The 14,680-nt window shown below is 54.6% G+C and overlaps 1 protein-coding gene across 1 annotated transcript; it reads right to left on the bottom strand.

Moving 5' to 3' along the window:
* Nucleotides 1-1,431: 1,431 nt before the first annotated feature.
* LOC121855792 (collagen alpha-4(IV) chain-like) lies at nt 1,432-11,268 on the bottom strand (the record flags this gene model as incomplete). Its single annotated transcript, XM_042350899.1, has 9 exons — nt 1,432-1,550; nt 3,242-3,403; nt 3,547-4,419; nt 4,574-6,286; nt 6,554-7,391; nt 7,583-9,208; nt 9,328-10,181; nt 10,266-10,976; nt 11,066-11,268. Coding segments are annotated over 9 exons (7,099 nt in total), but the record flags the coding sequence as incomplete, so codon positions are not given.
* Between the last annotated feature and the right edge of the window lie 3,412 nt (nt 11,269-14,680).

Below are 14,680 nucleotides of genomic sequence, written 5' to 3'. Positions count from 1 at the left end.
GAACTAGTAGGATAGTAAATTTGCAGATGATACCAAAATGGGGAGATAAATAACCAGACAGTGACTTTGAACACCTTCAAAGAGATCTAGATACCTTACATGAGTGGTCAGAGACTGGCAAATGAATTTTAATACCGATAAATGCAAGGTACTACAGATAGGGAAGACGAATACAAACGTTAAGTATAAACTAGGTAACACGGAAATAAAAACTGAGCTTAGAAAAGATCTAGGTGTATTTGTTACAACGACTTGAAACCTAGAAACAATATTAGCGTTCGCAACAAGGCAAACAGGATTCTTGGGTTCATATCTAGGTCTGCGAGTAACAGAACCGCTGACGTTATCTTGAAACTTACCTAGCATTAGTGAGGCCACACATGGATATGCGGTTCAGTTCTGGTGTCCCATAGAATGGACATAGACTTTTGGAGAGTACAAAGAAGAATGACAAAATGATCCATAATATTAGAAACCTTCCATATGAAGAAAGACTGAAAAGCTTAGGCCTACATCTTAGAGAGGCGAGTTAGGGGAGATATGATAGAGGTGTACAATGGGTAAGTGGGATTAACAAGGTAAATGGAAGATGTTCTGAAGCTCAGTAAAAATGAAATAACTAGAACAAATGTTTAAAATGATAAATTGATTCAGTATAGGCAGGCACTGGTTTGGTAATAGAGTTGTGATATGTGAATAGGCTACTGAGTGCTATAGTAGGATCGGGGACGTTAGGAGCTCAAGACTAGGGTTGAGGCACATGAAGTGCTGGGATGGTGTGAAAGGGATCTGCCCCAGTCGGCCTCCTGCAGTATCCCACTTTCTTAAGTTCTTATGTTCTTATGTATACGAAATAATCATCCAACACACTGACCATCTGTGCTGGCAGGTAGGCTCCTAGGCCTTAAACTTTATTGTCACCAGATATCCTCCCATGAAAAAATCACTTATAAAATGTTTTTCAGGCCTAAATAATTGGTTTCTTATTTTTTTGTAGAAGAATCCACTATTTTCAGTTAATGCCATGCATTTTAATAAAACTGTAAATTATTATTATTTCTTATTATCACACAGACTCGTCAAACACATGCATAAAAGATATAAAACTGTAAATTACACAAGACACCCATTCAATAATGTTTAAAGAAAACCTACCATTAATAGAGAGAGCCCTCCTAGCACTGACCAACTAAACTTATACAGTACTAACACTGACTCAACTAAACTTATAAGCAGCAATTAACACTGACTCCAACTAACCACATAGCACTAACACTGACCAACTAAGCCAACAGTACTCACCAACACTGACTCAACTAAACTTAAACAGTACTCACACAACACTGGACTAACTAAACTTAAAATAGTACTAACACTGACTCAACTAAGCTTTAAGAAAGCACTATACTCAACTAAACTTACACGGTAATTTCACATTCCTTCTAGTTTGGCAATGTCAAGATTTAGTTTGCGTAGTTTCTCTTTTCTTGGAGGAGTCGGTATTGCATGGCTCACACAGGAAGTAATGTGAGCTGGTGGAGGCCATCGTCCTGTGGAGATAAGAGGAGTGTAATTGTTACTTCCTGATGAAAACTATCACATTTATTTTCCTCAGAATTATCCTAGGATGTCCCATGAGCTCAAAGTACTTACTATGAGGAAAGAACTAGGTATACCCAGCAAGTTAAAGATAGAATAATTGAAGTCAACCTCATGATAGCCCTGAGGTTCTTTGGTGTAAGAGATCCTGATAACATTGTTTCTTAAAATTGTTAAATGTTTGAACTATGGGATCAAGTGAGCCTTGCTGATCCAAACCACAGCCACACATATGAAGATGTTTGGACTAGACCACCTGCACAAAGTTGAGACACAAACAGCGCTTCTCCCACACCCTCTGGCGTGACAGTTCCTTCGATATCACAATACCGACATACTCCACCTAAAAATGGTCATCCAAAGCATTTATCTCCAACACACCACAAATTGAGAGAGCTCTGAACACACAGCACACCTCTACAGACTGATGATATGACACACAGACCATCTACACTGATGGATCTCTTAACACCAAGCCTGTGGAGGCTGGAAGTGCTATTGTTGTAATTCCAACCTGACGGTAAGGAAAATGAGAAAGGCGTTAGAATTCAACAACTGCATCCACTCCCACAAACTGAATTAGCTGCCATACTCACAGCTATTAAATCTATTGAAACCACTGTTGGTTCGACAGTCTCATCATCACTGACTCTCTATCTCCTCATCGATATTGCCCTGACACCTCGACTCAGGGTTGCTCTTTGTCTCTGAAGCCAGGACACAAATATATGCGTGCCTTTGCTGACCGTGCTAAGGTCAACCGTTGTGATCCTCACATAGGCCTCATAAAACATGACAGAGTTGATGCCCTGCCAAACCTGCCATGTGTCTAACAGCGACACCGTTGAATACAATTTGGGTCTGTCAAAAGAAACCCTTTAAAACTGTAATTAGGAAAGAACTTTATTGATGAGTTTGACGCAGACTAGTGTAAACAGGCACTAGTCGATCCATATTTACCAGTATGAGATGTATCATGAAACATGTATATGGGATATAAGTAACAAGATCACTAGGATTAAGGGCGTTGTAACCGCCAGATTAAGGTTAGATATAAGTACCTCCAGTATGTTCCCGCTAAGATGTAAACAAGATTGTAATGTAAAAGGTAAAAATAGATAGAGCATATGGCCACACACACTTGAACACTACGTCCCGACTGTGTGTTATAGGAACCTCAGGACAGGTCCGCTAATAACTGTGTGTGAAAATCAAGCAAACACTTCATCCTCTAATGGCAAGATAGCGAACATATAGATTGTATCCACTTTTTTGCACTGAGTAACTATATCAGTTCTCATGTTCAGATTCAAATACACAATGTGCTTTCTGAATACTTCTCACGTAAATGACAGTGTGAGGCCAGACATACCGCCTCACACGCCTGTACTCACGCATTTGTGAATAAGTTACTTTATGTATAGAACTACCAAATAATGTAATTGGAAATACCGTGCAACATTCAGTGCCATAATATCCTGACAACGGGGGTTAATTAGTATGACCTGTTGTAAATTTACCTGTAATCCTTTGCGCTACCGCCACAGGATGAGTGTAAGTACACAGCAGCTACCGTAAGTGCAAAATCAAATCACGGAAGACCATATGACACCGTCTATGTTACAAGAGGCGTAACACTCACCTGAGCTGGTCAGATCTCCCATGAGATATGCGTATGTAAGTGATGCTGGCCTGCGGCACAGGGAGAGCAGTCTGGGGGACGGAAAAGGAAGAGGTTCGCGCTCTGTCAGGAAGAATGTTGATAGTGGTCTTGTCTTCTCACTGAAGCTGCCCAGACTCTCGGCTGTAAACACAAAAGATAGTACCATTACTCGTCCTGTCCGGCTCAAACCGCCATCAGAACAAACACAATCTTTACCCCTGCATAACACTGAACTACGGAGGATGGCCTCCTGTACCCCGGCCCGTATCCTCGGCCGGACTGACCACGGAGGATGGCCTCCTGTACCCTGGCCCTCTTGTACCCTCGGGCTGGACACTGACCACGGAGGATGGCCTCTCCTGTACCCTGGCCCTCCTGTACCTCGGGCCGGACACTGACCACGGAGGATGGCCCTCCTGTATCCCCGGGGCCGACACTGGACTGATGGAGGATGGGCCTCCGCATCCTGGCCCTCTTGTACCTCTGGCCGACATTGACCACGGATATGGCCCTCCTGGTACCCACCTCCTGTACCCCTGGGGGCCGGACACTGACCACGTGAGGATGGCCCTCCTGTATCCCTGGGCTGACACTGACCATTGAGGAGGCTCCTGCACCCCTGGCCCTCCCTGTGCCTGGGCCGGGACACTGACCACGGAGGAGGCCTCCTGTATCCTCGGGGCCGGGACACTGGATCACGGAGGACGGGCTCCTCCCAGTACCCTCCTGTACCCCGGAGCGACTGACCACGAGTGGGTCCTCCCATCCCTGCCGACACTGACCACGGAGGATGGCCTGTACTCCTGCCCTCTTGTACCCCCCGGGCCGGGACACTGGACCATCACGGAGGCGCCTCCTGTATCCCCGGGGGCTGACACTGGACCACGGAGGATGGCCCTCCTGTACCCTGGCCCCAGCCTCTGGGGCCGGACACTGACCACGGAGGATGGCCTCCTGTATCCCCGGGGCTGACACTGACCACGGAGTATGGGCCTCTGGGTACCCTGGCCCTCCTGTATTCCCGGAGCCGGACACTGACCACGGAGGATGGGCCCTCCTGTATCCCCGCCGACACTGACCACGGAGGATGGCCTCCTGTATCCCCGGGCCGGACACTGACCACGGAGGATGGCCTCCGTACCCCTGCCCCCAGCTCCCTGCCGGACATTGACCACGGAGGATGGCCTCTATCTCGGGGTTGACATCGGGAATGCTGGAGGATGGCCCTCCTGTACCCTGCCCTCTGGTACCCCCTGGGCCGGATTACTGACCGACGGAGGATGGCCTCCTACCCTCGGGGCGGACACTGACCACGGAGGATGGCCTCCTGTACCCTGGCCCTTGTACCCTTTCGCCGGACATTGACTGAGATGGAGGATGGCCTCTGTACCCTGGCCCTGTACCCCTGGGGCCGGACACTGACCACGGAGGATGGCCCTCCTGTACCCTGGCTCTTGGTAAAATTTCGGAGCCGGACACTGACCACGGAGGATGGCTCCTCCTGTATCCCCGGGCCGACATCGACCACGGAGGATGGCCCTCCTGTACCCCTGCCCTCCCGTACCCCGGAGCCGAAGTACCGACCACGGAGGATGGCCCTCCTGGTACCCCTGCGCGGGGCCCTCTTAAAATTTCTGGGGCCGCCGACACTGACCACGGAGGATGGCTCCTTCCTGTATCCCCGGGGCCGGACATCACCACGGAGGATGGCCCCTCCTGTACCCTGGCCCTCTTGTACCCCCGCCGGACACTGACCACGAGGATGGCCTCCTGTACCCGGCCCTCCTGTACCCTGGGGCCGGGGGACATCGGACCACGAGGATGGCCTCCTGTACCCCGCGCACCCTCTTGTACCCCGGAGCCGGACTGGACTGATTGGAGGATGGCCTCCCGTACCCTGGCCTCCTGTATCCCCGCCGACACCTGACCACGGAGGATGGCCTCCTGTACCTTGCCCTCTTGTGCCCTGAGCGGACACTGACCATTGAGGATGGCCCTCCGTATCCCTGGGCCGATACTGATCCTGTACCCTGGCCCTCCTGTAATCCCGGAGCGGACACTGACCACGGAGGATGGCTCTGTATCCCTGGGCGACACGATCTTGAGATGGCCTCCGTATCCTCGGGGCCGATTGACGGAGGATGGCCCTCCCTACTCTGCTCTTGTACCCCTGCGGCCGACACTGACCACGGAGGATGGCCTCCTGTATCCCTGGGGCCGGACACTGACCACGGAGGATGGCCCTCCCACCCTGGCCCTCTTGTACCCCCGGGGCCGGACACTGACCACGAGGATTCTCCTGTATCCCTGGGCCGGACACTGACCACGGAGGATGGCCCTCCCTGTACCCTTGCCCTCTTGTACCCCTGGGGCCGGACACTGACCACGGAGGATGGCCCCGTACCCCTGGCCCTCCTGTACCCCTGGGGGCCGGACACTGGACCACGGAGGATGGCCTCCCTGTACCTGGCCCTTGTACCCCCCTGAGCCGGACACTGACCACGGAGGATGGCCCTCCTGTATCCCTGGGGCCGGACACTGACCACGGAGGATGGCCCTCCTGTACCCTGGCCCTCTGTACCCCCGGGCCGGACACTGGACACGGAGGGATGGCCTCCTGTACCCTCTGCCCTCTTGTACCCCGGCAGACACTGAACCACGGAGATGGCCCTCCCTGTATCCCCGGGAGCCGAACTTTGACCACGGAGGATGGCCCTCTAGCACCTAGCCCTCTTGCCTGCCCCTGGGCAGACACTGACCACGGAGGATGGCCTCCTTTGCCCTGGCCCTCCTGTACCCCTGAGGGCGGACACTGACCACGGAGGATGGCCTCTGTACCTAGCCCTCTTGTACCCCCGGAGCCGAACACTGGACCACGGAGATGGCCTCCTGTACCCTGGCCCTCCTGTCCCCGGGGCGGACACTGACCACGGAGGATGGCCCTCCTGTACCCTGGCCCTCTTGTACCCCCGGAGCCGGACACTGGACCACGGAGGATGGCCTCCTGTATCCCCGGGGCCGACACTGACCACGGAGGATGGCCCTCCTGTATCCCCCGGGGCCGGACACTCGACCACGGAGGATGGCCTCCTGTACCCTAGCCTCCTGTACCCTCCCAGGGCCGGACACTGACCACGGAGGATGGCCCTCCTGTACCTGGCCCTCTTGTATCCCCGAGGCGGACACTGAACCACGGAGATGCCCTCCTGTATCCCCAGGGCAGACACTGAACCCTGGAGGATGGCCCTCCTGTACCCTAGCCCTCCTGTACCCCCGAGGCCAGACACTGACCACGGAGGATGCCCTCCCACCCTGCCCTCTTGTCCCCGGAGCCGGACACTGGACCACAGAGGATGGCCCTCCTGTACCCTGGCCTCCTGTACCCCGGAGCCGGACACTGACCACGGAGGATGCCCTCATGCCCTGGCCCTCTTGTACCCCCGGGCCGGACACTGACCACGGAGGATGGCCCTCCCATCCCCTCCTCCTGTATCCCCGGGCCGGACACTGACCACGGAGGATGGCCCTCCTGTACCCCCAGGGCCAGACACTGACCACGGAGGATGGCCTCCCATGCCTGGCCCTCCTGTACCCCAGGGCGGACACTGACCACGGAGGATGGCCCTCCTGTCCCTAGCCTCTTACCCCCGGAGCAGACACTGAACCACGGAGATGGCCCTCCTGCTGTCCCCAGGCGGACACTGGACCACGGAGGATGGCCTCCTGTACCCTGGCCTCCCTGTACCCCGGAGCGGACACTGGACCACGGAGGATGGCCTCCTGTACCCAGGGCGGACACTGACCACGGAGGATGGCCCTCCTGTACCTGGCCCTCTTGTACCCCCAGGAGCAGACACTGACCACGGAGGATGGCCCTCCTGTACCCCGGGGCGGACACTGACCACGGAGGATGGCCTCCTGTACCCCCGGGGCCAGACACTGACCACGGAGGATGGCCCTCCTGTACCCTGGCCCTCCTGTACCCCGGGCCGGACACTGGACCACGGAGGATGGCCCTCCTGTACCTGGCCTCTTGTACCCCAGGCAGACACTGACCACGGAGGATGGCCCTCCTGTATCCCCGGGGCAGACACTGACCACAGAGATAGCCCTCCTGTAACCTGGCCTCCTGTACCCCAGAGCGGACACTGACCACGGAGGATGGCCCTCTGTACCCTAGCCTCCTGTACCCCGGGGCGGACACTGGACCACGGAGAGATGGCCCTCCTGTACCCTAGCCCCTCCTGTACCCCAGGCAGACACTGACCACGGAGGATGCCCTCCTGCCTAACCCTCTTGTACCCCAGGGCAGACACTGACCACGAGATAGCCCTCCTGTATCCCCGGGGCCGACACTGACCACAGAGATGGCCCTCCTGTACCCTGGCCCTCCTGTACCCCCGGAGCCGGACACTGGACCACGGAGAGATGGCCCTCCCTGTACCCTGGCCCTCTTGTCCCCGGGCCGACACTGACCACGGAGGATGGCCCTCCTGTATCCCCGGGCCGGACACTGACCACGGAGGATGGCCCTCCTGTAACCTGGCCCTCTTGTACCCCTGGGCCGGACACTGACCACGGAGGATGGCCCTCCTGTATCCCGGGGCCGGACACTGGACCACGGAGATGGCCCCCCTGTACCCTGGCCCTCCTGTATCCCCCGGAGCCGGACACTGGACCACGGAGGATGGCCCTCCGTATCCCGGGCGACACTGAACCACGGAGATGGCCCTGTACCCCGGGGCCGGACACTGACCACGGAGATGGCCCTCCTGTACCCTGGCCCCCTGTATCCCCGGAGCCGGACACTGGACCATGGAGGATGGCCCTCCTGTATCCCAGGGCCGGACACTGGACCACGGAGGATGGCCCTCCTGTCCCTGGCCCTCCTGTATCCCCGGAGCCGGACACTGGACCACGGAGGATGGCCCTCCTGTACCCTGGCCTCCTGTCCCAGGGCCGGACACTGGACCACGGAGGATGGCCTCCTGTATCCCGGGGCCGGACACTGGACCACGGAGGATGCCCTCCTGTACCCTGGCCCTCCTGTACCCCCGGGCGGACACTGGACCACGGAGGATGGCCCTCCTGTATCCCCGGGGCCGGACACTGGACCACGGAGGATGGCCCTCCTGTATCCCGCCACCACCGGAATGGCCCTCCCTGATCCCGGGCGGACACTGACCACGGAGGATGGCCCTCCTGTACCCTGGCCATCTTGTATCCCCGGGGCCGGACACTGACCACGGAGGATGGCCTCCTGTATCCCCAGGGCCGGACACTGACCACGGAGGATGGCCCTCCTGTACCCTGGCCTCCTGTATCCCCGGGGCCGGACACTGGACCACGGAGGATGGCCCTCCTGTACCCTGGCCCTCCTGTACCCCGCAGACACTGACCACAGAGCCCCTCACCCTCCCTCCGGGCGACACGACCACGAGCCTCCTGTACCCCCGGGGCCGGACACTGGACCACGGAGGATGGCCTCCTGTACCCTGGCCTCCTGTACCCCGGGCCGAACTGACCACGGATGGCCCTCCTGTACCCTGGCCCTCCACCCCCGGGCCGACACTGACCACGGATGGCCTCCCGTACCCTGGCCCTCTTGTACCCCGGGCCGAAACTGGACCACGGAGGATGGCCCTCCTGTATCCCCGGGGCCGGACACTGACCACGGAGGATGGCCCTCCTGTACCCTGGCCTCCTGTACCCCGGGGCCGGACACTGACCACGGAGGATGGCCTCCGTACCCTGGCCCTCTTGTACCCCTGGGCCGGACACTGACCACGGAGGATGGCCCTCCCTGTACCGGGCCGGACACTGACCACGGAGGATGCCCCTCCTGTATCCCAGGCCGGACACTGACCACGAGGATGCCCTCCTATCCCGGCTGACACTGACCACGGATGCCTCTGTACCCTGCCCTCCTGTATCCCCGGGCAGACACTGACCACGGAGGATGGCCCTCCTGTACCCTAGCCCTCTGTACCCCAGGGCAGACACTGACCACGGAGGATGGCCCTCCTGTACCCCTAGCCCTCCTGTACCCCAGGGCAGACACTGACCACAGAGATGGCCCTCCTGTACCCTGTCCCCGGGCCGGACACTGGACCACGGAGGATGGCCCTCCCGTACCCCTGGCCCTCTTGTACCCCGGGGCCGGACACTGGACCACGGAGGATGGCCCTCCTGTATCCCGGGGCCGGACACTGACCACGGAGGATGGCCTCCTGTACCCTGGCCCTCCTGTACCCCCAGAGCGACACTGACCACAGAGATGGCCCCTGTATCCCGAGCGACACTGACCACGGAGATGCCCTCACCCTGGCCCTCTTGTACCTCCGGGGCGCACACTGACCACGGAGGATGGCCCTCCTGTATCCCAGGGCAGACACTGACCACGGAGGATGGCCCTCCTGTACCCTGGCCTCTTGTACCCCCGGGGCAGACACTGACCACGGAGGATGGCCTCCCTGCCCCAGGGCCGACACTGACCACGGAGGATGGCCCTCCTGTACCCTAGCCCTCTTGTACCCCAGGGCGGACACTGGACCACGAGAGATGGCCCTCCTGTATCCCCCAGGGCCGGACACTGACCACGGAGGATGCCCTCCTGTACCCCCAGGGCAGACACTGGACCACAGAGATGGCCCTCCTGTATCCCCCGGGGCCGGACACTGGACACGGAGGATGGCCTCCCTGTGTCCCCGAGCGGACACTGGACCACGGAGGATGGCCCTCCTGTACCCTGGCCTCCCCTGTATCCCCAGGGCGGACACTGGACCACGGAGGATGGCCCTCCTGTACCCCAGGGCGGACACTGACCACGGAGGATGGCCCTCCTGCCCCCCGGGCCGGACACTGACCACGGAGGATGGCCCTCCTGCACCCTGGCCTCCTGTACCCCCGGGGCCGGACACTGGACCACGGAGGATGGCCTCTTAGCCCCCGGGGCCGGACACTGGACCACGGATGGCCCTCCTGTACCCTGGCCCTCTTGTACCCCGGGGCCGGACATTGACCACGGAGGATGGCCCTCCTGTATCCCCGGGGCCGGACACTGACCACGGAGGATGGCCCTCCTGTACCCTGGCCCTCTTGTACCCCCGGGGCCGGACACTGGACCACGGAGGATGGCCCTCCTGTATCCCCGGGCCGGACACGACCACGGAGATGGCCCTCCTGTACCCCCGGGGCGGACACTGACCACGGAGGATGGCCCTCCTATCCCCAGGGCGGACACTGACCACGGAGGATGGCCCTCCTGTACCTGCCCTCTGTACCCCGGAGCCGGACACTGACCACGGAGATGGCCCTCTGTACCCCGCCCCTCTTGTACCCCAGGCGGACACTGACCACGGAGAGATGCCCTCCTGTATCCCCGGGCCGACACTGACCACGAGGATGGCCTCTGTACCTAGCCCTCCCTGTATCCCCCGGGCCGACACTGGACCACGAGGATGGCCCTCCTGACCCCCAGGGCCAGACACTGACCACGGAGGATGCCCTCCTGTATCCCGGGGCCGGACACTGGACCACGGAGGATGGCCCTCCTGTACCCTGGCCTCCTGTACCCCCGGAGCCGGACACTGGACCACGGAGGATGGCCCTCCCTGTACCCTGGCCTCTTGTACCCCGGGGCCAGACACTGGACCACGGAGGATGGCTCTCCTGTATCCCCAGGGGCCGACACTGGACCACGGAGGATGGCCTCCTGTACCCCGGGCCGGACACTGAACCACGGAGATAGCCCTCCCCTGTACCCAGGGCAGACACTGGACCACGAGAGATGGCCTCCTGTACCCTGCCCTCCCTGTACCCCCAGGGCGGACACTGAACCACGGAGGATGGCCCTCCTGTATCCCCCCAGGGGCGGACACTGACCACGGAGGATGCCCTCCCTGTACCCTGGCCCTCCTGTACCCCCAGGGCCGGACACTGAACACGGAGGATGGCCCTCCTGTACCGGCCCTCCTGTACCCCCGGGGCCGGACACAGCGAGTACACTGTACAGTATATTTCCAAGTTATGATAATCTTATTTAAAGCAGTTTTATAAGAGAATACTTCAAAATACAAGTTTAATATATTATTTCAGTGGGAAATAATATTAAAAGATGACATAATTAGTTACAAATAACCTTAGAAACATTAGTGTGTTTGTTTATGTTTTAACAAACAAGGAGGAGCTGATTGATGTATATTTAACAGGTCGAGCTTTAAACGTAGACCCTGCTGCCATCTGTGACCAAGTCCCAGGTTGATGATCTGACTTTCTGCCTCATTTACACACAATTGTAGGGTCTCAAGTGTTTCTCTTACTATTGACAACACAACATACATATATTGTTTCTCACTATTGATCATTTTTTATTCTTTATTATTATTATTATTATTATTATTATTATCATCATCTTCGCCCCTCAGGCCCTGGTGTGGGTTAGTGACCTGTGCCTCGGTGGGCTAATGGTGATGAATAAAACACATTATCAGGGCGGAGAACCAATAGGTCACATAGGCTGTACCGACGCACACACAATCGTTATTATCACTTGTACTTTTCATTATAATTTAAACTGTACTACGAGTTACTTGAATCGTTTAGTAGTGGTTATGAAGTTTTTGACTGTACATATATCTTTTACTTTATATTTAGATGTAAACCTTTGTGTGTAATATGCAGTGAGAATTTGGTTTACTCTGTGGACAATAAGTAACATGTGTAGATAAAGTCATTGAGCTGTTTTTCTCTTGACATTTGTCCTTAAGTCAGCTAAATAAATCTCACGCTCTTAGCCACCTGATATCCTTAGCTTGTGATTGGCCTAATGGTATTTACATTTGAGTCACATGACAAAATAACTTTATAATATTGTCAACAAGTTGTAGTGAGTCAGTCGAGTACAAGAGCACCAAGTAGTTTACTGTATACGGGGGCCTGTACCTGTACTGACTCCAGAGCTCCTCAACAACGACACTCACACACAGTACAGTTGGTTAGTCTACCTTCAACGTAACAACTGGCTCTTTGTGTGTAGTGAAGATTCATCCCTACCCCACATATGAAACAAGTTGACCAAAATCCTGATGAGAATTTTCAAGGGAGTTAGATTTTAGACAGACAGGCAGACACCTTATACTATCTTACCAGTTTCTAAAAGTAGGGTGAATTGGTAGTCTTTCCACCATAGCCCCAAAGCTATCGTCACACAATATAGTTTCTACACTGCGTCACACCAACACTGTCCTGCTACCGTCAACACAGAGAAGCCACCAGTCTTAATAACCTGCCGGAACACCAGTTACAGCCACACTGTTCCTCCCTCACACACACAAGTGGAGGAGCACTCAAGGTGGGGGGTGGTGGGGGTGACGACAGGTGCTGCTGAGTGTGTTGAGTGTGTTGCATCCCCCCCACCCACCCACACCCCACACCCCCTCCCTCCTGCACCTTCTGTTCTCCTTAAGATCCTCTCACACACCCTCCTTCACCTCCCCCATCCTCCCACAGCACAGGCAGAAGCCCCGATACATGACTGACTTCTTTATATTAGCCTGCAGGCCTCTTCCCCACCCCTCCCTCCCCTCACCACACACCTTCCCTCACCACCCACCCCTCACACCCACCCTCCCCTCACCACTCACCCTCCTCACCCTCACCCTCCCTCACCACTCACCCCTCCCTCACCCTCACCCTCCCTCACCCTCCACCTCCTCACCCACTCACTCTCCCTCACCACTCACCCTCCCTCACCACCCACCCTCACTGTAACCTCACACCACCTGCCTCCCTCCCTACTTCTCCACCACTCTCCCTCATGTGTTAATTTGTCTCTTAACTGTTGGTATCATTCAGAATCGAGTCTCAGTGTTAATTTTGTCTCCTAACTGGTGGTGTTAAGTGAGACTAATTAAGGTAGAGTCTCAGAATTAATTTTGTCTCCTAACTGGTTGTTAAGTGAGAGAGTATCTAGTTAAGATAAGTCTCAGTGTTAATTTTGTCTCCTTACTGGTGGTGTTAATTGAAGGTATCTAGTTAAGGTAAGTCTCAGTGTTAATTTTGCCTCCTAACTGGTGGTGTAGTGAAGATATCAGATTAAGTAGAGTCTCAGTGTTAATTTTGTCTCCTAACTGGTGGTGTTAAGTGAAGGTATCTTGTTAAGTCAAGTCTCAGTGTTAATTTTGTCTCCTAACTGGTGGTGTTAAGTGAAGGTATCTAGTTAAGGTAGTCTCTCAGTGTTAATTTTGTCTCCTAACTGGTAGTGTTAAGTGAAGGTATCTTTTAGGTCAAGTCTCAGTGTTAATTTTGTCTCCTAACTGGTGGTGTTAAGTGAAGGTATCTAGTTAAAGGTAGAGTCTCAGTGTTAATTTTGTCTCCTAACTGGTGGTGTTAAGTGAAATTATCTAGTTAGTAGTCTCTCAGTGTTAATTTTGTCTCTCCTAACTGGTGGTGTTAAGTGAAGGTATCTAGTTAAGGTAGAGTCTCAGTTAATTTTGTCTCTAACTGGTGGTGTTAAGTGAAGGTATCTAGTTAAGAGTAGAGTCTCCAGTGTTAATTTTGTCTCCTAACTGGTGGTGTTAAGTGAAGGTATCTAGTTAAGGTAGAGTCTCAGTGTTAATTTTGTCTCCTAACTGGTGGTGTTTAGTAGAGGTATCTAGTTAAGGTAGAGTCTCAGTGTTAATTTTGTCTCTAACTGGGTAGTGTTAAGTGAAGAAGTATCTAGTTAAGGTAGAGTCTCAGTGTTAATTTGTCTCCTAACTGGTGGTGTTAAGTGAAATTATCTAGTTAAGGTAGTCTCAGTGTTAATTTTGTCTCCTAACTGGTAGTGTTAAGTGAAGGTATCTAGTTAAGGTAGAGTCTCAGTGTTAATTTTGTCTCTAACTGGTGGTGTTTAGTGAGAGTATCTAGTTAAGGTAGAGACTCAGAGTTAATTTTGTCTCCTAACTGGTGGTGTTAAGTGAAGGTATCTAGTTAAGGTAGTCTCAGTGTTAATTTTTGTCTCCTAACTGGTGGTGTTAAAAAGTGAAGGTATCTAGTTAAAGGTAGAGACTCAGAGTTAATTTTGTCTCCTAACTAAGTGGTGTTTAGGTGAAGGTATCTAGTTAAGGTTAGAGTCTCAGTGTTAATTTTGTCTCTCTCCTAACTGGTGGTGTTTTAGTGAAGGTATCTAGTTAAGGTAGAGACTCAGAGTTAATTTTGTCTCCTAACTGGTGAGTGTTAAGTGAGAGTATCTAGTTAGGTAGAGTCTCGGTGTTAATTTTGTCTCCCTAACTCAGGTAATTGTTTAGTAAAGTATCCAGTTAAGAGTAGTCTCAGTGTTAATTTTGTCTCCTAACTGGTAGTGTTAAGAGTAGAGTATCTAGTTAAGGTAGAGTCTCAGAATTAATTTTTGTCTCCTAACGTTGTTAAGTGAAGGTA

Source organism: Homarus americanus, unplaced genomic scaffold, assembly GCF_018991925.1.
Source record: "Homarus americanus isolate GMGI-L3 unplaced genomic scaffold, GMGI_Hamer_2.0 scaffold37540, whole genome shotgun sequence".
Taxonomy (NCBI): domain Eukaryota; kingdom Metazoa; phylum Arthropoda; class Malacostraca; order Decapoda; family Nephropidae; genus Homarus; species Homarus americanus.
The sequence above is the reverse complement of the archived record's forward strand: the minus strand, read 5'-3'. Positions and strand labels throughout refer to the sequence as shown.